Source organism: Sebastes fasciatus, chromosome 11 (assembly GCF_043250625.1).
Source record: "Sebastes fasciatus isolate fSebFas1 chromosome 11, fSebFas1.pri, whole genome shotgun sequence".
In the NCBI taxonomy this organism is placed as follows: Eukaryota; Metazoa; Chordata; class Actinopteri; order Perciformes; family Sebastidae; genus Sebastes; species Sebastes fasciatus.
Genome location: NC_133805.1, coordinates 22626718 through 22650292, shown reverse-complemented (window position 1 = coordinate 22650292; position 23575 = coordinate 22626718). Strand labels below are relative to the sequence as shown.

The following is a 23575-nucleotide window of genomic DNA, read 5'->3' as shown; positions in this document are numbered from 1 at the left end:
TGTACACAATTATGAAAACTTGAAGCTCATGTACATATAAATAGATTTATTTTTATTCTATTTCTATGCTCACGTATCAACAAAAGGACTGCTAAACTCTGAGCACAATTCCACTGTTTTCACTCAAATATATAAATTCTAAATCAAGCAGGACTGAAGGATTGACACTTTAAAATATGTGTCCCACAGTTTAGCCCTGCCTGTGTTGATCTCTGGCCCCGAAGACCCAGAACAGACGACCTGTCAGCCTCCACAAGACATTTATAGCTCCTGCAGCTCTTTATAGCCCAGATCTGCTACAACAACCTGCCTCCAGCCACCGAGCCAGCAGATGGCGGTGTTTCATCGAGGAATTATGGCCATCAGCTGTTTTGCTTGCAACCCTCTGAGGGCTCACAGGACACACTGGAACCTGAATCCACCCCACGTGAACTAATGAGCCGAGAAATTGATCTGACACTGAGTTGATGTGACAAGCAAAAAGGGCGTAGGGAAAGGAGTGAAGAAGGAGCTCATGAGGTGCTTACAAATCTTTGTCACACTAAAAGTTTTTACATTCCTTCAAAAAAGGAGCCAGCAGCATCTTAACTGTCTCTTCTGGCTCCTGACTCTGACGTTGTCCTGCTGGAACGAGTGTAGCTACCTGCAGAGAAATCTTACATTTGAGCTGATTACATTCATGATCTCGTTCTATCAATCACTTGTACGAGAGTAGAGTTGGAATGAATATCATCTGCCAAGCTGACACATTCGTGGCTTGGCAGTATTTTTTGTAACCGCGGTTCAATGCAAGCCAGTCCGCTAACGGACATCTTTATATCCCTTTTATTCACACTTGTGAATGACTCAGAGATTCCTGTAGTTAAGGACACTTTCTCACAAGTGATTTGAATGGATTTGAAGGACTGGGCCACCATTTACTGGAAAATCATGGCAGCAGCTGTGGGAATGCAGACCCTCGGCCTCACCCCAAACTGTGCCACAGTTAAGCACCAAACCACTTCACTCTGGTAATCAAAAGCCCCATGAACCATAAGGGCCTCACACATCAGAGATGTCACATTAATGAGATCAAACTCTCCTGACCTTGATGCTGGATTGTTATCGAGGAACTAGTGGTGGAATTAGTACTTCAGTAAAAAAGTACTAATTCCACAGTGTAGAAATACTCTGTTACAAATAAAAGTCATGCATTCAAAATTTTACCTAAATAAAAGTACAAAAGTATTAGCGTCAAAATATACTTTAAGTAACAAAAGTTCTCATTATGCAGACAGGCCCATTTCAGAATAACATATGTTATATAAGTGGATTACAATTAGTGATGCATTAATGTGAACATCACTTTAAAGTTGCAGCTGGAGATAGTGGGGCAACTTTTAACAAATGTTTATACTGCCGTGCTTAATCTATAATAATACATCGTAATTCATTTGTTAATTATATTTTGTATTAATAATCTGAATCTGCAAAGTAACTGAAGCTGTAAAATAAATGTAGTGGAGTAAAAAGTATAACATTTTCCTCAGAGTTAGTGGAGTAGATGTAAGCATAAAATGGGAATATTCAAGTATAGTACAAGTATCTAAAAAACATACTTAAGAACAGTACAGTAAATGTACTTATACTTTATGCCACTGCCAAGAACATCATAGAAACCAAACAAGACACATTTTTGACTGACTGACACCCACATTTTCTCTAGATGACCAAATAGGTTGCAGCACCCACAGTACAGAACACCTGAATGAGAATCCATATTGGCCCTTTTAACGAACAGCCTAGTCATAAAGATATTTTTTGATGTTTTGATGTTTTTTAATTATACAAAATATAGTCATCTTGACATGTAAATATAACACCTCCTCCGTGCCCTCCCACTCCCACATCCTCTTGTCAAGGGTCACGCAAATCACAGAAAGAAATCAAATGCAAACACACAGAAAAGGTAAGTAGACAAATAATAATACTGATGGTAATAGTAGGCATTTAGGAAAATAATAATAATAGATGAAATAAAATACAAGAAAGTATAATAAAAAATAATAGTAATATTAAAATAAATATGTAGGGTTGCAACTAATGATCATCAGATTTTATCTCTAATAACAATTAAAATAACAGTTACCAAATAACAGTTTTAATGACATGTGACATGCAGTATTTACTGTATATTTATAATTTCTCTCTGTGTATTTGTATTGTATTAGTAATTGTATTATTTCCCCCCATTTTTTCTTACAATTTTCAATGTCCTATTGATTCTTCCTACTGTTTTATTGCTTTATGTTTGGCTTTTGTAAAGAACGTGCTGATTTTGAAGCACTTTATAAATATCACTATTGTTATTACATGCAGGCATGCCACTCACATTACGTTTTATTGAAACCAAAATTGCTAAATTACCTTTTGAAACCTGCACACACAGAACCTTGAGGAAATCATTCACATTACTCATAACTGCGAACAAGTTGTTCCATGTTATGAAACAGGATGTGACTGGTTGAGAAGTTGAGAAAGGGATTCCTATTGGATTAAAACGGGTTCATTCATTTACTTTGAGGTGTTTACTGTGTAACCTAATGGGCTGCCATGGCGACCACATGCTCCGGCAAGTGAAGATGGATCAGAGCCAAAGACTGGGGGCCTCTTCAGGAAACAGAGCAAGGAGATGTGCACATGTTCGATCGCTCTTATAGGAAGAGAAAACAAAGTGTGTGTGTGTTTACTCACTAACACAAAACAACAATCCATTCATACATTCAAATATTTGCCTTCACTATTTAAGTTTAGCTGCGTTTCCTTTAAGGGGGGGGCAGATGGTGAGATACAATGTAATCTCACTGGCTTCTCTAATTAAACCTAATTAATTGGTACTTGACAGTTTGTTCTGATCGCCTGAGGCTTTTCAGCCATACCGCTGAAAACAGGGTTTAGAAAGCTATTATTAAAGCTTTTATGGATTCAGTCACATCTAATCCACGTCTTATCTCACATGTCAGCGATATGGCAGCCATGACAACTGCCTAAAATAGTGCAGAGATTCACAGCAAGGACATCCGAAATTAAACATTTAATGCTGTTTATTACACGGTTTACTTGAATACTCGATTCTGATTGGTCAATCACAGCGTTCTACGGTCTGTTATTTCTTTATAGCAGACCGTTGCTATGTATAACAGACCGTTGCTATGGGTGCAGTTCTGATGTCGGAGTCTGGCGGATTGTTTGTGTTAAATTATTGATTTCTTAAGTAAGTAGCCGATAATGTACAGCCAGCGGGTAACTGTTGTGAAATAAATCCCTTTGTGTCGGGGTGCCGCATCGCCCTGTTGGGGTTTATTTCACAACAATGACCGGCTCGCTGTACATTATCCCTTACTTGATTACTTTGGAAGCAATATCACTCAATATAACCTATAGTTAGTGTATCTGCACAAAGGTGATTTGTTTGTGTTATTTGTTCATCTGGGCAATAATTTAATTACTTTTCTAATTAATTGCATGACAAAATAACAGTTCTGAATTATAAGGCACAAAGTTGTTGGTAGTAATAATGATAATTCAGCCTGTTCTCATTCCCAGGGCATCAAATATAGCCTAAATATAAGCAAGTGTTTTTGTTTAATTCACAACATTAAGCACGTGTTTACTGTGACGCCGAGGGGTCTGACAAAGCGTCAGTTTGTGACGAGTTGGGATCAGAACGTGCATGATTTTGATACAGAAAGTTGGTTATAAGCTGATGGTTTTCGCCCTTTCTTTTGTTCGATCTATCTCTAAGCACTTTTGATCTACTGTGTTGTGTGTAGAGAGCTACATAAATAGTGTTGAGTTGAGTTCAGGTGTCAGAAAACACGTTTAGTTGAAGAAAAAGGCACCCACACATTGGATTAAAGCTCCCAAAACCTTCTCTTCTTAGCAAACAATTCATAATAATTGTAGGAGCTATTTATTTGTTGATAGTATTTAGTTGTTGTTTTACTAATATTGTTTGATTTATTATTTTAGATGTTTACTTTATTTAGATTATATGTTTTTGATAGTGTTCTCTTTTGCTAGTTATTTGTTTACTTTAATTATTTTCTTGTTTAGTATATTTAGGTTTTTTTTGGCGTAATTTGTATTATTGTATTTTGTTTTCATTTCTTTATGAATTGGGTAAAACTGTGCATTTTGCATGGACAATGGACTCTTCTGCCTGCGTGAACCACATACCCATGGTGCATCAGTGGCCCTTTGATTTAAGTTTGATTTAGATTCTTGCGTCAAATGGCCACTACAATAATTATTATTGTGATATAACATAACCCGAGCCCTACTTATTCTCATGATATTCATTTTGAATATCTCATAATTAAGTGTGATGTCTGTTTGGGTGGATGCAGCTGCAGCAGATGTTGTGCCCTTGAGTGACAGTGAATCCTATATGATCCCATATGTTTTGCTCTTCTTTCCTGCATCTGCAGCTCATCTCTACCATGGTCATGTTGTTAGTGTAGTGGGGGTCGGTACTAACCCGTGCACGTTTTTTTTTTTTTTTTAAATGTAGTGAGATGTTGCTGGTCCATCTGGGCCCTGTCATGCAGATCAGACTTCAGACCTCCAGGACATCGAGTCGTCTCCCCTCACAACACAATCACATGACCTTTCTGCCTCATTGAACAACTTAATTAAGATTCCTTGTGTCAACATTATCCTATATTGTTTGGCTTTTACTGTACCTGAAAGAACTCAAATATGAGCAGCATTAATTAACACATACTGCTAATCCAAAATGTCCCTGAAGACCAGTACGTCCTGAACATAAGAGATGGAAAATGTGAGAATATTGCAAGGTGGGACATGTATTTACTTTGCCAGCCAGTAGCTGTCAGCTCTCCTTTCTTCTTCTTCTCTCTCTGGTTCTTTTTTTCTTACTCTCTCCTTCTTTTGAATCCCCAGTGGTCTGGCCATTATTCTGTGTTTGTTTAATGTTTCTGCTTGGCTGACAGACAGACAGCTCTGGTGTGTGGCTCTGGATGGATGGTGATGTGAAACGCTGTAACAACCGGGACGTGTTTCTTTCTTAACTGTGGAACATTTCGTAATTGAGACGTTGATCAGCGGTGTGGAAATCGACCGCTGGTGAGAAGCCAAGGTGATTTCTTAAGTTTTCTTTTTTTTTTAACCAGCCTCCCTTGTGACAAAGCTTGGCTCCAAAACATTTAGAACCAACCGCTGAGTTAGATTCAAATGTGTGACCCTGAAGAGAAGCTGAAATTTGATTTTCACTAAAAGTAAAACTGCATTATTTGACCTCTCTTGATCCTCTTTGACACTTGGACAATTTAAAAGTGCTGTGAAGGGAATAACTTCTTCAGCTACCATTTCCCTCCCTGAGTTACCAAAATGACAAAGGCTATGGATTTATTTTTCTGTTTCCCAATGACAGTACTCAGAACAGCCATCACATCCACAGCACACTGAATATAGCTCACTGTGCCGTCTCCTGTGAAACGTTAGCCTCACATTAGGTAATTTCTCCTCGAGGAAAACGGTCATAATTTCACCCAACACAATAACCTCTTCCTCCAACAGTACGACCAAAGACGATTTGCCGAGCCATTAGGCCGCGGTAATGAAATAAACACCAGTGTGAGGAATGATTTCTATCACTCCTGTCCCCATAGAGTCTGATCTGTGTACAACAACAAACACATTTAAGCAGCTTGACATACAATTAGACTCGGCTCCCATCAGACGGACACTCTGTCAACGGTCTAGACGTTTTGTCTGTTCAACCCCTGCCTGAAACTGATACCGAAGGCTGTCTTTCATATACACGTCAACAAATAAATAAGAATGGTTTTAGTATGCCAGAACGTATACTGTTGAGGTTTGCTATTATGGGCTGAATTTATTGAAACGTCTAGCAGTCAGCTTTGACGTCCCAGATGAGTCAGCATCATCCTTTTTTTTTTAACTTTCTATATCTAGGTGTTCACCTCAAATAGCTCCAGTGTGAAAATAATCCAATAAAAAGTAGATATTGGTCTGTAAAAGTGACCCTGTAGTTACATCTCTAAGTCTTTGATTACGCTCAGCATCATCAGTGTCATTCGTAGAGCTTAATCTAATTCTGATCATTTGTGGTGATCTCAGCTGTTTGTGTTGTTTCTTCAGGCCTGACAGTACTTAGACTTGACCAGTCCTCACAGGGCATCATTGTCTGAGTAAACATCTTTTTTTCACAGCAGATATTTCAACATGACATAGCAGTAAAAGCACAGGTGGAGTTAATACTATTAAAAATGACTCCACTGCATTTGCCTGTTCCAGGCTCCTGATAGGACTGGGCAATATACTGATATTACATCGATAGGATGATATGAGAATCGATATCATCTTAGTTGTTAGATATCGTGTAATATGGTAATATAATGGCAAGTGCTGTCTTTTCCGAACTTACCAGACTGTTCTAGCTGCTCTATTATTTGCCCTTACCCACTTACAGTAGCCATAATGGAACTGAGCCATCATAAATGTTATTAGCTTGTGCTTTTCCTGCAACGACAAGTCAAATGTCTGCTGCGAAAAAGGCCTATTGCATTCCTAGTTAATTAGCAAATTAATCAAAACATGTTTTCATTATTTAGTTTTCCTTTTCATACACATGCTAAAGGGGTAAAGTCACATCAAAAGCCTTACTCCCTATAGAAATATAATCAGAGGATTGTGCCAAGGGCGACTTAATAATGCCACCGTCTCACTCTAAAATATAACTACTGAGCATTAAAAGCTGGAAGAGAAGGAAACACATTTAATCCACTTTTCTAACTGCACAAAAAGTTGTGTTTTTACAGCTAATATTCATGTTTTTGAGTTCATTAAGTAACTCATGGCAAGTAGTGTCAAAGAGCTGGACAGACATGTCGGCCGATATCAGCTTTTTGCATTTATATCTGTATCAGCATATACTGAATATCAGCTGATAAATAACAAGAAACTGCAGATGGTTTGTCCACTGGGTAGATCAGGCAAAATTATTATTTAACTCGCTCCTTCTCTGTGTCATAATCTAAAGGTGCAGTGTGTAGGATCTCGCAGCATCTAGCGGTGAGGTTGCATATTGCAACCAACTGAAACTTCTCCCGTGTGCCAAGCGTGTAGGTGAAGTGAAAACGCGAAAGGCTCAATCTAGAGCCAGTGTTTGGTTTGTCTGTTCTGGGCTACTGTAGAAACGTGGCAGAGCGACATGTGATGAGGACCTGCTCCGTATGTAAATATAAATGGCTCATTTCTAAAGTAACGAAAACATAACAATTCTTATTTTCAGGTGATTTTACACTAATGAAAACATTTATAGTTACAAATATTATATTCCATTTCTTCTAATAGATCCCCCTAAATGTTACACACTGTTCCTTTAATAATATAATGACCAAATTTAAAGGAACAGTGTGAAACATTTTTCGGGATCTATTAGAAGAAATGGAATATAATATATGTTTTCATTAGTGTATAATCACCTGACACTAAGAATCGCTGTGTTTTCGTTAGCTTAGAATGAGGCCTTCATATCTACATAGGGAGCGGGTCCTCTTCACGGAGTCCGCCATGTTTCTACAGTAGCCCAGAATGGACAAACCACTGGCTCTAGAGAGAGCGTTTTTACCTGAAGGTCACCATAGTTCCCCGACACGCTTGTGAAACTGCGGTAACATGAGCCGCAGAGTGCAAAACCATTTGTTTTTTTCAGGTTACTTGTCTCATGAACTACTGTCAGGATATATAGCAACCGTTTTATAAAAATAACTTTTTTAATCAATTTGTTTTACTAATAAAATAAATAATAAAATAATAAAATATTTGTTTAATAATTTGCTCCAATCTCGCCTATACTTCAGCTTTAAAGGATCCTTATCAAAAATGTTTGAGTCTATGTAAAATAAAAAATATCGGTTGATATTATCTTTTTTTTTTTAATAACTATCAATTACAAAAAAAAATAAGAAGAATAAAGTATTTTTATCTAGCTAACCTGCCTTTTCCACCTCCTCCTTCACTTCCAATTTTGCTCACTAAAGTTTATCCAGCTTTCAATCACTTACTGAGTGTAACTTTGGGAATGACAGTATTATTAAATCATTACCTGTGCTTTTTTTTTTGCACGTTGTAGCCCTTTTAATACGAATCATGTGTACTTTTCCATACTGCACACTATTTCCCGACAACACTATTACAACATAACCGTGTGCACATTTAGTTTTTTTTTAGAAACCATCCCCTCTCTGGATCTACCTGAGCAGTCTGAGAGGCGCATCTGTCCTTCCTCCTGCTGACGTCAGAGCAGCCAGTAGTTTGTCCTCGCACTGCTGCTCGAGCTCGGACTGCTGGAGATAATCTGCGAGGAGGAGGAGGAGCTGTCAAAGTTTGACTTTCTTTCCCAGAAGAAGGAAAAGTCTTTAACTCAAAGGAGAAAGAAACCAAAAAGCTTTCTGGATCTATATCTCGTGTTGTTGGAATGGACTGACACCTTTCTCACCGGGAGCTCCAGAAACACGATGGCGACCCGTTTAGTTTGGTGGATCAGTCTCACCTCTCTGCTCTGCCTGGGCTGCTCTGTGCTGGCGGAAAAGAAAGGTATGTCGAGGGGGGAGCTATTGCAACATGTACGTGGCTGGGTTGTAGCAGGCTTTCGCTTTTCCTCTTTGCTTTGTTTCCATAAATCATTTTTCAGCCGCAGAGAAACTTGATCCAGCGTGGGGAGAAAAAGTTTCTCACCGTCTCTCTTTCTGCTCAGCTTGTGTTTGACCTGGTAAAAAGTTACACACAGTGGCTCTAACAAAAGTTTAGCGTCCAGTGATTGTCATTGAGGAGGAATACAGTCGCAGTTTGTGTTGTTGGGAAAGTTGTTGGCCAATTAGAAAAAAGCGTAATAACGCATCTTTGGCAAATCTAAAAGCGTGTGAAATATGACCCAAGTTAAGTGCGCAAATTTGCACCACAGTGATGATGATGATGCAGGGAGGGGATGTGATTGTGCAATTTACTGGCGTACTTTATTTTCTAGTCCATTTTTTTTTCTTCTTCTTTTATTTGTAATATTTTGGATCTTTTTTTTGAGCAGTGTGACATTTTTTTTTGTCTTAATCCAGTCTGCTGTTGGCTTATCCATTAACTCAAAATAAATGTATTCTTTAATAACTACTAGGGCTGTCTTCAACCAAAGAAATTCTTAGTTGACTGACGATTTGATCAATTAATCAATTAGTTAATTAGTTAATCGACATATCTGTAAAACTGAGTTTCTGCACAAAGAATCACACAAAAGCTTGTGTTTACCAGAGATGTGCTCAGAAGTTTTGTAGAAATAAGTCACTCAGCATGAAAAAAAAGCATAAAAAACAACTAATCGACTAAAGAAATCTTTGTTGACTAAGACCAAAACGACCAATTAGTCGACTAATCGATTAAGAGGGGGCAGCCCTAATAACTACTAACCACTTTGGCTCTCTATGAGATGATGATGTTCCTGGTGGGCTGGCCATGTCTTAGTGAGGTTTGGATATCTCTTAATGTCGTGTTTGACCCATTTTGTAGGCAAAAATAGAATAAAATCAGAGCGATGCTGTCACCTTGAAACACACTAAAAAGCTCTTTGATGCATCCACAAACAATTTCTTTCACACAGAACCTGTCCTTTCCCCCCCCTCATTTACCTTTCCCTCTGTTGCCACTCAGCTATTCACATTCATTTATTTATCTTTTTATATATATATATATATATATATTGAGCATCCTCTTAAAAAACTGTTCCCAGTTTGCATCTGGCCCTCAAAGGAAATTAGACCAAACTGTGAAGACAGTCACTTCATGGCACTTGCACAAATGATATAAAGCAGACAGAGAGAGAGAGTCCAGCATGGAGAGAGGCTGATAAAAGTATGAAAACAAGTGCTGAAGTAGCAGGAACAGGTTTCTTGGTTTCTCTTGCTCTGCTTGTGTTAGTGCGTCCTTTTGGCCTTGAAGTAAAGGTCACAGAAATCTTATTTCTTTTAATGACATGGCAGTGTTTTGACTGTTACTTCAATGTTTTCATGTTATCTTTTTCTTTTAATAAGCTGTAATTTCAGTCTTTCAGCCAAGGGCGATATATGACTGGCCGGAAAATAAGCACAGGAATCATCCCGCGTCTCAGTGGTTAAATTAAATGTTATCATAAGATTCAAAAAAATATTTAAATATATTCCACATGTACTTGGAGTGACTCAAACCTCATAAAGGCCAGATGTCGGGGAGGGGGGGAGAAAGTGACCAGAAGTATCACTTTACTCCCTAATGACTTTAACTTCCTATTCTCATGAATCATCATTGTCCACACTCATTGCACCCTGGTTCCTCCTTATAAGCAGATAAGCACAGTGTGTTCGGTGCCGGGCAGCAGCAGCAGCAGCGCACGTGCAAGTTGCATCTTTCCCGTCTGCTCCAACAAGTAACAACCAGTGCCGGTTTTCAGAGAACCATAACAAATCAAAAGTGTTTGTGAGCCAAAAAGACAGAGTCCCTAAATATTTCTGGGCTTCTAAACAAACTGGACAGCAGCACATTTCACGCTGCAGCGAGTCTCCCACAGTAAATAAGGATTGTATTAAGACCAGATAAGATTAGAAATGAACAGCTGTAATGATAGTTATGGTATGCAGGACAATTTGGTTTAATTACTGTTCATTTCCATTTCCAGGGAAACACAAGCTTCACCATATGGTCTGACACTTTTAGTTGTTGTTGTTGTTTTTTGTTTTTTGTTTTTTGGCCAGGGGCGAAGACAGATGTTTCTATGTGGAACGCCGTGTTTTCCTAGAACGCAGTGTCCATAATAGTCAAAACTTGATTTGAACAAGATGTCAAACTCCAGTTAACGGCATCAAAACTTCTTCAAAACACCTTGATGAACACAAGTAACACATGCATGCATTTCTGTTATTGATTAAAGTAGTAGCTGGAGGGTGCCACAATGTGTTCATGGGGTTGTACCATCCAGTCTGCTGTTGGCTTATCCATTAACTCAAAATAAATTCTTTAATAACTACTAGGGCTGTCTTCAACCAAAGGAATTCTTAGTTGACTAAAGATTTTGTCAACTAATCAATTAGTTGATTTAATCGACAGATCTGTAAAACTGAGTTTCTCCACAAAGAAGAAGGTGAAAAATGTTGATCAGTGTTTCCCAAAGCCCAAGATGACGTCCTCAAATGTCTTGTTTTGTCCACAACTCAAAGATATTCAGTTTACTGTCATAGAGGAGTAAAGAAACCAGAAAATATTCACATTTAAGAAGCTGGAATCAGAGAATTTAGACCTTTTTTTTCCCTTAAAAAATAACTCAACCCAATTAATCGACGATTAAAAGAGTTGGCAATTTGAATACAGTAGTTGACAACTATTCGATAATCGTTGCAGCTCTAAAAAGAACTAAGACTGGATTTGGAAAGTATTGCCCTAACAGACATGAGACAACTTTTATTTTGAAAATCTGAGGTGTTATTTTCCTGTCTGGTTGAATAATGAAGGATTACTGCTGCTGACTGAACCTGTTCTGTGTTTCAATTGTAAATCCATCTAAATTAATAAAAAATAAACACGATTTCTAAGATTTTCTTAAACTGTAAAGTAATTAAAATGGTACATTAACCTTCCAGTGTAAACAAAGTATCTTCAAAATGTCCAATCATAAAGAAAGAAAAACAGTCTTGTTCTAAGCTCAGTGACAATGCATTTCTGAGTTAATCCAACGGGGTTTGAAAGAGTTTTATAAGCCTTAAGAAGAAGGATAATTTTACTCAGCCCACAAAGGAGCATGTAATCCTTCGACTTATTCTAAAATCACCAAACCGGGAGATACATGGTATTCAGGGATGGCTGCCTCTTGATGATCTATATTAGTAGTGTCTGTTTGACCTGAACGTGTTTGTGTTGCTGGGAAGCAAGTGAGAACATCTGGCCAGCTGTTTACACTGAGAAGAAGTGGCAAAAGATTTTCAAGTTGAGAAAAACCTAAAATTGATGGAGAGCATGAGTGAAAAATAAACCCTGGGTGCACATTGTTCTCTGTTTGGGAGTTCTCTTGGGAATTTTGAGTGGTAAATCTGTCGCCGTTATCACTGTAAACTGTGTGCATGGACCGAAAAACTTGACAGTTGTAGCAAAAGTAAAAAAAGGGGGACTTTTTTGCAGTAATTTAAAACAGTCAACAAAGTATCAAAAACAGACATCAAATGTGTTTTTGCCGCATTGCATGATAATCATTAACAGATTATTTACCACATGGTCATTTAGCCCGCCCCTAGTTGCCGCCCTGTTATGTGGAGGACATTGAGGCCTTTTGGAAATAACTTTGAGATTTGCTAATGCACCTGACATCGAGCAGCCTGTCCCGCAGGAAGCCCACCTGACAGTCCTCCGCTCAGCGACAACCTGCCAGGGCCTGATGGCGTCTGTGGGAGTCAGACAGGACTTGCTGAATAATAGAAAAGCTCCTCGTCCCGCGCGCTGGCATGCTCAGTTTATTAACTGTCATCATCTGTGGGGAGGTTGTAAATAATGCCCACAGCTTCACCCAGCAGCCAGCCACAAGTAATAACTGTGGTGATTTATTTCCCAGATGAAATGCTAAATGGTCTCGGAATCAATCGGACTCCTTCTGTTTGTGACTGCAGTTGTAATGAAGAGGAGATGATTAAGTTTTTTATTATAGGCTTAAATATTTCTTCTTCTAGTCTCCATGCTGAATGTTGCTATACAGATATGAGGTAAACCTGCCTGAGAGCCTCTCTAACTCAGGGTTCAATGTTAACGTGTCTACTTGCCCGAAATCAATTTTTGCTTGCTCCTATACAAATTGTTTTATTTATTAGTGGTTATCAACAAAGACTAAAGTTAATTGTCATGTTAGACTAAAGTTAATTGTCATGTGTTACCCTCTCAAACTTGCGGGAAACTGCGCAATACATAGTTGAAGTTTCGCCCACATCCTGTAACACCACCCAACTAAACTCCTGTTTCCAGTATAACTGAAATGTCCGCTTGCGCTTCACGTCATAAACTAGTTGTGTCTAGAAGGTAACCCGCTAATCGCGAAATTTTAGCTGAGATCTGCAAAAACTTTGGCGAGACTTGCTGCCCGACGACCTATCCTAACCTTAACCATCTCGCGAAAGTTTCACCAACTTGCGGGTTCCCCTCTAGACACTACCTCATAAACTTTGTCTTTACTTGCTGCCATTTTCTCACGATTGCCCGACCGGTCAGCCGGTTTCCAGGAAAAGGCGTATGAATACCGTGATAATTGACAAGACATTTAGTGCGCCGTAAGAACGCCTGTCTTGCGTTTAGCATGTCATTTGTACGCCATGTAGTCTATACTGACTGCAATGTAAACACATCTGGGTAAATATGCTACAGTCGGGGCTAGAGACTTAGAATAAAAAGTGAGAAAGACTGTTTATGGGTGGGTGGGAGGTCGATGGGTCCAACAAACACAGGACTTTCAACCAGGAGACCGGTATTTGTTTTGCAAGTTACATTAGTGACGTTTGCGTGTGTTTCCGTACTTTTGTTACGTTGTTACCGTACATATTTTACTTAGTTTACATACTTATTTCAAGCCCAACCATGAAGTTTTTCCTAAACTTAACTAAGTGGTTTTGTTGCCTAAACCTAACTGCAGACGTTACCATAGTTTTGTTTCCTGGTGTACGAATGAGACGCGAAAAGTCGAAAATGCGACCTCACGTGGAATGTCGTTGTAATGTTGTGCTATTCATATGCCTTCCCGTGAGACCAGGTTGGATCGGTACTGTGCATGTGCAACTCTCAACAGAGATGAGAGGAAGCGAGATGGCTCACTCCTTAGCTACTTCCATCATCAGCTCCGGAAAAAAACAATGCGTTAAATTCCTTTTTTGGCAAGTGAGTTGCTAGATTTACGAGCCCAACATGGCATTTTACTTGCCCTGGGCAAGCGGGCAAGCCTTATTGTTGAGCCCTGTAACTGGGCTTTGAGTTAACCTGTGAAAGATCAAACTAATCTCAGGGGCATGTCGACGGCTAAACCCTTAATCCTTTATGCAAGGCTCCCTGGCTCTCTTTGGGCACAGGGTAAACCGCTTAAATATCAATATGCTTTTTCAGAGTTGATGGGTTATTCAGGTTCTTGACAGAATGAGATTGGAAGATTATATATATATATAGATGAAGTCCAGCTCCATCATTTCTGCATTTAAATGTGCTTGCACACCTGCAAAAGTTGAGCTGAATCATGACAAAATTTCACTCCTGCAGTGCATTTCAGCATCCTGAGTAAGTGCTTTTCCCTCTGTGTTGTGTTGGGATCTAACGAGCCAGCTTTCCTCATCAGTCATCTATTTTTTTCCATCACTTTCAGAAAACCGTGCCTTTTCTTTTCATTAAAGCCCACTCTCTGGGATTAGATGGATGTGTGTAGTGAAATATAGGTTCATGATCCTGTGTAATCCGAGAATCTCTAGTCTGCGTTTTAGGGTCCAGAGTGGCCCTGGTGCTAGTATGCTGCTGGTCCTCTGATGACCTTCCCAGACTTCCATCTGCTGCAGCCATTGTTGGAAATATGGCTTGTTATGGCCGTGGGAGCTGGAGGATAATTTCTTGCCTTCCCAGCTTTGATAAACTCCACCGTGTCTGAGTGGTAGAGGTTTTGGAGAGCTTCTAGTGAGGTGTAGGATTCTGGTTTCACTCCAGGACAATAGTGCCTCTGTAGAGGGCAGGTTATCTGGCAGACGTGATACTTTTTACCGAGATCTGTGCCGTGCAGCAGACGCACCCAAGGCTAGACGTGTATGTCATCAAGAGGGAACACAGAAGTGAAGTCAAGCTTTTGTTCTTCTTTTTAACTTTTAACCGTAAATATGCATCTGAATACAGTAAATCTATTGTGTAGCCCTAAAAATCAAGTAGTTGCTTCAGTTCCTTAACCATCAATTACGTGTCTGCTTCCACTGCTTTAAACAAACCACAAACAATGAAGTTTTATGTATTGTTCTCATGTCTGCCACGACTATTTAATAAGCTGAACGCTCTTCTTTTGGCCTCTCATTCAAAGTAAACCAGTGTTTATTGTGTTGCAACTGCAGCTACTGAAATCTAGTTTGTATACATCCACTGAGAGCCCAGCATGGAATAAGTGAGTGAATGTGGTTACTCATTGAACTGATTTGCGTCCTTTGTTTGTACATGGTAACAAAGTGATCCGCTACATTTATGGCCTTTCCATGATCCACTGGCTGTGCACGGAGTCTCCACAGTGGAAAGAGACCCAGGAATTCAGGTTGGAAAAAAAGGCCTTCTGCTATCTTACCATCTCATCAGATGCAGCGTCGTGGTAAAAGGGAAAAGAGGCCACAGCTCCAAATGAGTTATTGAGCCTGTCTGTGTATGTCTATCTCCTGCAGGATATCTAAGTTAGGGGGTTTTGAGGAGTGCTTATAATTCTGTATCATTTCTTTCTTTTGTCTTTTGCGGTAATGTTTTTAGCAAGAAAAAAGAGGTTATCTTTGGAAGAACAACACTCACTGGTAATTATCATTGTTTGGGATGCACAATATATTGATAGATATAACTGTCAAATTAGAAAAAGGAAAAATCAACATGAACATTTGTATGAATAACATAGTAAATCTGGCAATACGGTACATATCATGATACAGTGGTTACAATTCAATATATGGCGATTTATTGCTATACTGTAAGCAAGGCGATACATTGAGAGAAAAGGTTTGTAAAGTATAATGAAACCACCATATGCATAAAATCTGAGTAAAAAAAAGTTTACTTTTTTATGCAATGAGAACAGTTGGATCTGCATTTATCACAGTCCCTGTTATATCATCCAATATCATCTACTAAGCACTTCTTTTAGAGGGCTCATACACTACAGGGTGCATATCTTTGCAAAAGAAATAACATATTGACGGAGTTAATCTTTGCATGCAAACTATTATATGTTTTTGAGAAATAATACAGTGTATCACAAAACATAATATTGTATATATACTATATTTTCAATATTTTCTTACACTCCGAATTAACACAAACAATAATTAAACTATTCTTTGTTTTATGTGATACTAAATTGAATATCTTTAGGTTTGTGACTCTTGGTCAGGCAAAACAAGTTGCTTGAAGACATCCCTGTGAGCTTTAGAAAATGGCAACAGGAATTTATCCTTTTTTAAACATTTTATTGACCAAACTATTAGTCAAGAAAACAATCTGCAGATTAATTGACAGTTATTTCAGAACAAAAAAGTATACAGTATATTAAAGGTGCAGTGTGTATTTGGCGGCATCTAGTGGCGTGGTTGCAGATTACAACTATCTGAGTACCCCTCCGCTCACTCCTCCTTTTCAAGACCGCGGTAACGTGAGCTGCCGAGTGCAAAGCTGTGGTAACGCCGTTCGCCTCGCTCAAAGGCCATCCTTACCATGATAACACTACTGTAGGAGCAACGGAAGTCAGACGGCGGCTGGCGGTACCACGGTTTTGCACTCTGCAGCTCACGTTACCACAGTTTCAAAAGTGTGTTGGACCACGGTGGCCTTTTGTAAGAACCTGAAAGGCTCTTTCTAGAGCCAGTGTTGGATTTGTCCGTTCTGGGCTACTGTAGAAACATGGCGGAGCAACATGGCGGACTTCGTGAAGAGGACCTGCTCCCTATGTAGATATGAAGGGCTCATTCTAAGCTAAAGAAAACACAATGATTCATAGTTACAGGTGATTATACACTAATGAAAACATAGTTATGAATATTATATTCCATTTCTGCTAATGGATCCCCCAAAATTGTTACACACTGTTCCTTTAAGCATCCCCAACATATTGATGCATCCCCTCATTTTATTCTTTATAAAGAACTGTTTACAGTATTCATTTTAGTTCACAATGGACTGTTAACCACAGAAAAATAGTGTGGGAACAAAATGCATGACTTACTTTCAGCTCAATGTAGCGGTTAAAAAAAAGGAAATAATTTTGGTTGGCTGGTTGGTAGACGTTTGCCAATGCACACCCTTTACATTCATTCCAGTTGCAGCAACTGAAACATTTCTTACCAATTAATTTCCTTTGTGAATGAATTACTTGTTTTTCATGTGTTTGACAAAGCAGTTTCTGAATGTGCCCTGTCGGGCTGGAACTGCTGAAACAGGAAGTCAGCTCTACTAGTGAAGGTAAAAATGGAAAGTGGGCACCGAACATGTTTCCATCCTGGAGGCTTTCAGCTTGGATGAAACCCATCGCTCTAACCCGCTCAAAAGAAATTTGCAGCTCTGTTCAGTTTAGAAAGGCCAGTGAACAGGCATAGTCTGGGAGTCTGGGGCCTTTTCTTTCCTTGCAGATAAATGAGGTTTTGTATTCAGTAGTGAGCTCAATGGATCTTCGTGTCACAATGCAAATGTAAAAGATGTCAATGGGATGGACAGGGGTGGTGCACAGATTAAAGGAAGGCTCGCAGCAAAGGGAGCAAAACAGGAAAGTCGGGGATACACAAACAAACATCAGAAGGACGGGGTGAGATCTTTGACTTTTGTATTCATGCCCTTCCTTAATCACAGTCTGTTCTTTCTTGTTGCTGTTGTTTCACTTTGGCATTCAAATTGGAGATGAGAGTCTCTCACAATTATCCCAAAGACCTCCTGTAGGTGTGGCATCTTCTCTAATGACCTGAGGGTCATTCTGAGGAGCAATGTGCTCGCCCAAAAGAGGAATCCCCTACAGGGAGGGGAACAATAGCTTCACAAACAAATCTCCATCTCAGAACATTTCTGAAGAAAGAATCGGTTGAAGGGTGGCGGCTGATCTCTGAAACGTGCTTCCCTAACAACATTTAGCCTCTTCCTGTGTGGTCCATTAGCCTAGTAAACTAAATGGTGCATTCTAAGCTGTGACTCACTGTTGGTGGTTTGGACCTTGTTGTGGCACATTCTGGTTAATTTATCCAATTTTTGTAAATGAATCCCTGCATTTGTGAAAAGCCATCGGGATGGAGATCCAGGATGTTTAATTTGTAACCCCAAAGAGAGGGGGGCTTCCTGCCTCACATCCTGATTAAAAGGATGTAGGAGCTCTTTAACAGCTTTAACCTGAAGCATTAGTCTAGTTTCCATTAGTTTGTATTGGCTCTGCTCTAGTCTGTTGCTTAATGGTTTAGCTTTTTCCACGCTCACACCTGTAAACAATGGAAAACCTGTGACTGACATTGACGTAAAATTGTTCTGCTTGACTTGAATTGAATGGTTAGGGTTACGGGGGAATATGTTAACATCAAAAACTATATCCTGTTCATTTATAGCATACATAATTATTTATTTATATTTCTTATTTATTTAGGTAACCCTGATCAGGCTTGTCTTCATCGCTCGACTACTTATACAAAAGAGTGTTTTCTTTGCTAATGTTCTTAGCATTACATGCTTCATTGCAAGGGCGTGGTAGCGTGTCAATCAAGTCCTACAGTAGGTGACTTTCCAGTATTGAAAAGATAGTAGTGGCGAGTAATAACTAGTCAAAAAGAAACAGAAGGAGTTTTGCCTTGTTGCCAAATACTAATGTATCCTCTACAAAGAAAAGACAAATAACTTCAGTAATGTTATAACCTTTAGTCTTGCTTTCAGCGGCACTTGGACGCCAGCATTAAAAGAAGAATGGTTTATTAACTCGCTGATTTGATTTGCACCGTAGGCGCGTAGGGAAATAGGAAACTTTACAGCTTTACAGAAAAAACTTTCTCATATGCAAAAACAAATACAGACATGTAGAACCACTTGTTAGCTGATACCTGTATTGCCTCCAGGTTTCTTCCAGTCTAGACCCCCTGTCACATCTTTGAATGGGCTGGGTATTGACAAGTTGCAGAATGCAAAGCTTGAATTCTCGGCTTACAGTGTGCCTATTGTGGTTGGCTTCCTAACAGGAGTGTCTCCAACAGAAAATGATAATAAGGCTGAAACTTAGCCAATGTACATAGTGAGTGGGTGGCCAAAATAAGATAATGAGGCAACATGCATGATTGGAAAAACATACACAAAGAAAAAGTAAAGTGCATGAGACAAATGAGTTCTCTTTCAGCCCCTGTGGCTCATGTGCAGACCAAACTTGAATGTACGTCTCCTTCCCCGCTGAAACCCCAAGTCTTTGGACAAAAGGTTCTTTATTCAGGGCTTTGTTGTCTTCTTTGACACAGGCTTATCTGTCTTCCTTGACCTTAACTTGCCATGTAGACATGACTTTACAGACTTGTGTCAACAGTGAGGAGAAAGGCATCCCTGTATGTTACAAGTTATGAAGGCTGCTAGGGTAAGAGAACCCATTTAGCTGTTTTTGGAGCTTTGTATTGGATCAAGGCGTCTAATCCTACACACAAATATCAATAGAGAAAAAACATTCAGGCCTTGAAAATGGTATCAAGACTAAGAAGTCTACAGCCATGCTAGCGGCTCTGTGAAGCTGCACTTAGGGACAGCAGTTCTTTGAGTTAAATGCCGTAACGCCAAAATGCTCTCCGTGACACTGCTGACATGCTGGTAGACAAGGGACGATATGGAAATTTAATTTCACCATTATCCAAGATAATTGAGATTCACAGTATTATCCTGATAATCATCAAAATATGCTTAAAACCCTTAAAATGACACTAAAAAATACTGCAATCACTTATACAAATATGTTTTATTGCATTCTCTTTATGGCTCACTCGACCACTGCTGCGCTCTCCCTCTCACTTGTTGAGCCGGGGAGGAAGGGGAAATTTTGAATGGTTTGTTTACAAAAGCCAACAGATAAGGCTGCATATATACCTTTTAAATCAAGCTCTATTGTTCACTTCTTTACCATGATTGCGATCAAGACAGCTTTTTTCAAGTCACTCGTGACGATATTCACGATTATCCTGATGATGGAAATTCACAACACAATCAACTTTTGTGAGTATTTTTTATTGCGATCCGGGATATAATCCTATAACGTCCCATCCCTACATGCTAGCAGGTATAATGTTTACCATGTTCATCTTACTTTACCGTGTTAGCATGCTGACATTTGTTAATTAACACTAAACACAAAGTACAGCTGAGGCGAGACCACGGAGTCTGAAATCCGAAAGGACGAAGTAAACTCACTATTGACGCGTCCAGGGGAGGCACCCTATTTTATCCTACACTACATGGTGAACAACAAATTTGTGTTGAAATTGGCCGGAGAAAAGCTAGTTGACGTTTGCTGTTAGCAGCCAATGGGCAGCACAGTCCCATGGAGCTAACCGCTAATGTTAATGGCATGGATGTTCATGGATAACGGAGGCTGCATTGAGTTTCATTATGATGAGTTCAAGCTCTATTCAGTAAAAATATAGGCAAAGGTAAACTATAACGTTCTGATGATATGTTCAAATGTAATCCTGTAAAATGTAGTTTTTGGCAAGAAACTTATCGTATACAACATTTCATGACATCCCTACCATGAATGTCGGTGCAAAATTTTATTCCAATCCATCCATTAGATGTTGAAATATTTCAACGTACAATATAAGAAAAAACTGAAGAAATACTGTTGGATCATCAAAATCATTGGGATTCATCTTCTCTGCACCAAATTGTGTTGCAATACATCCAATAGTTGTTGAGATATTTCAGTGTGGACCAAAGTGCTGGACCAACCAACTGACCGTGACATTGCCATCTAGAGCCATGCCGCTAGTGTGTAAAAAAGTGCTCTATGAATGCTTGATTAGGTGTTTTCTTATATGCCTAAAGTTTTGTCTTCAAAACTACAAGAACTACAATCTCCTCATCGACCAGTGAAGTATAATTCAGGCAAGCAAACAACAGACGGCCCTCCTCATGACATAGCTTTCTGAATTACGACAACAATGATGATAGCTGCTGGCAGTGTATCGCGGCGGGGTGTGTTAGAAAAAGGAAAAGAAGATGTCAGCCCTTCTCTTACCATGGTTCCAGCGTTTTACAAGCCAACATCACCTCCCAGGGATTTCATCAGCATCGTAAAATGTATTTCATCCAAGCCATTTATAGACGAGATGACAGCATTGTTCATAATATTGTAGTGGTGGCTCGGCTCGGCTACAGAGTCGATCTGTGATTTGTTTAACCCCCGGAGCGCTAAAACATAATGTGCTCTAAACACAACACGCCCTCTCTAGTACCTTTTCTAATTGCCTAGTAAGTTTCAACAACACTAATGCTTCGTTGAGCTCAGAATTAATTTCCTGGTGGGACTTTGAGCGGAACATCTTCATTACCACATGTTTTCATAATTGAAGCCAGAGGCCTGTAAAAGAGGAGGAATTCTGCTTGCTTCACTTGCAATGTTTCCCTCCATAAAAACAGTGGAACTGACCCTCTTAATGCAAGATTACCCTCTAAACCATTAGTGAAGGCTATATATTATAAGTATATTCCCATGCACTGCATCATATTACATCCCCATGACATTTAAAGCATCGCTGATAAATGATCAATATCTGCTACTCTATTTTCATTTTCATAACAAACCACTTCAGCGTGGTGGAGATTGGCTTCCCTGGTAGAAATACCCTGGAGTGCATAGTTGGACTAGTGCCAGGCAGTAAGGATTAGCCCTCTGGACCTGCAGTATATCCACTATAACAACAACCGCTTCCTGAGCTGATTAGAAGGCAGTCTGAGATTTTTTAATATGAATGCCCTTGTTTAGTTTTTATCCGAGTATTATTTAAATAATCAGGCACCCACAAGATTTCCAAGAGATTAGAAATACTCTAAATCTAATTGGGTTTTGGGGTCAAAGGACACATAAACAACCTACTGAACTTGATTTCGTTAAACAGTCAAGCAGAAGGTATTTGAAATATTCACGTTAGCCTGGCAGGGGAGTTTTGCTTTTGTTCTTAGTGTTATTCTGGCTCAGTAAATCAGCATTTTGTGCACTTTTTATGTGCATACGCTTCCCAGAAATAAAGTCATCTGAAGATTTATTCTGGGCTATAAATGCTCTGCACCTGTTGGTTGATTGAAAAACATCCGAAATGAGATCCAGGATTTGAAGCTGGAAACGTCATTACATCTGTTGAGCTGTTTGTAACTGATAAAAAAAAAAAAGAAATCCCACAAGGTCCATTTAGGAGCTGTTCTGGAGCTTTTGATCATTTTACACAATCTTCCTCAGCAACCAGAGTTAGCCCAGTTGTCATGGAAAGGTTTACATTTCCCTTTTCCTGGGAACTTTAAGGACCTCTTGTCTGTTGGCTTTAGAGTTGAGATTGACGGTTCATTTGTGACCATTTATTAGCTGTCGTTGTGGAGCTTTCAATTGTATCACACAATCTTCCTCAGGAGATGGAGTTTGCCCAGTTGCAGTTTGAGCACTCAGGACTTCTCTTCCATTTGGCATAAAAGTTACTCTTTCCCAGGTGAAAAATAAATTTCCAGTCCTAAAATGTTTATAATGGTTGCACATGTGTCATATTAACCAAAATGTGTCTCCCCAATATTATAGGGAAAGTCCATTATTTTATGTATTTTTGAGGTTTTTATATCATTAAGCAATGTAGGCTACTAGTGAGGACGCCACAATCCATAGTTCGGATCTGAAAGTCACACAGTAACACAAACAAACTAACCGATCAAGGCAGCGGTAGACCAGCAACTCCCGTGTTCTGCGAGGTAAAACTACTGTTTTTATGAATGTAGTCTGGTGGCTTTGAAGAGAACATAGATAACGGCTCCAGTTCCCCACCTGAAAGGGCTGTCTACAGCGGCAAGGTAAACCACTGAAAATATTCTAAATACAGCGCACAATTTAAATTGATATAGTTTTTGTTTTGTTTTGTTTTAGGTGGCTAAAATAAGTTTTTTTTCTGCTGCTCCAATCCGCAGCCACTTTACCTCACCATCAGACAGCCCTTTCGAGGAATTGAAGCCAATATACCACTCTCTTCAAAGCAACCAGACTCCACTGACAAAAAAACTTAATTTTACCTGGCAGAACACGGAAGAATAGCCTAGATACAACCACACTTCAAAAGAATCCAAACTAACCCTTTCAGTTATTTCCAAACGTTGACTCAGCTAGTGCTAGCATTCACATTATTCTTAATCACAACCTTATTGATTACTTTGGTAACCTACATCACCGCTTTTTGCTAACGGCTGTGTTGGCGTTTCCATCTGAAAACCCCAGAAAATAAAGTAGTTGGACTTTAAGGTACTTATTGTAGTAAAGTTGGTTGTATTTTACGTCTACTATTCAACTCGTATCTGGCTGATTTTTCTCTTTTGTTTTTCCTTGGTTGGACATTGGATAGCTATTATGCTGGAATGGTTTTGTATCCTGGCTCGTACACTGATTGTCCACTCTCTGGAGTAGTCCTGAGAGTTTGTAGTGTGTTTCCTACAGTACACAGTGATTCTGAGCCAGGGTCCTTGTGTTCAGCAGCGTAGCTGATAGCGACGAGGGTCTAGCCTGCCAAGTCTGATGCCTTTGATGACTGATGCAAAGCAGCCA

At 39.3% G+C, this 23575-nt stretch overlaps 1 protein-coding gene across 1 annotated transcript in view; it reads left to right on the top strand.

Annotated features, from left to right (window-relative positions):
• Positions 1 to 8328: 8328 nt before the first annotated feature.
• Positions 8329 to 23575, top strand: part of egfra (epidermal growth factor receptor a (erythroblastic leukemia viral (v-erb-b) oncogene homolog, avian)) — a 52174-nt gene continuing 36927 nt past the window's right edge. The window contains exon 1 of the mRNA XM_074651621.1: positions 8329 to 8625. Within this exon, the coding sequence (XP_074507722.1) occupies positions 8547 to 8625 (79 nt within the window). The 5' untranslated portion in view covers positions 8329 to 8546. The remainder of the gene's footprint in view (positions 8626 to 23575) is intronic.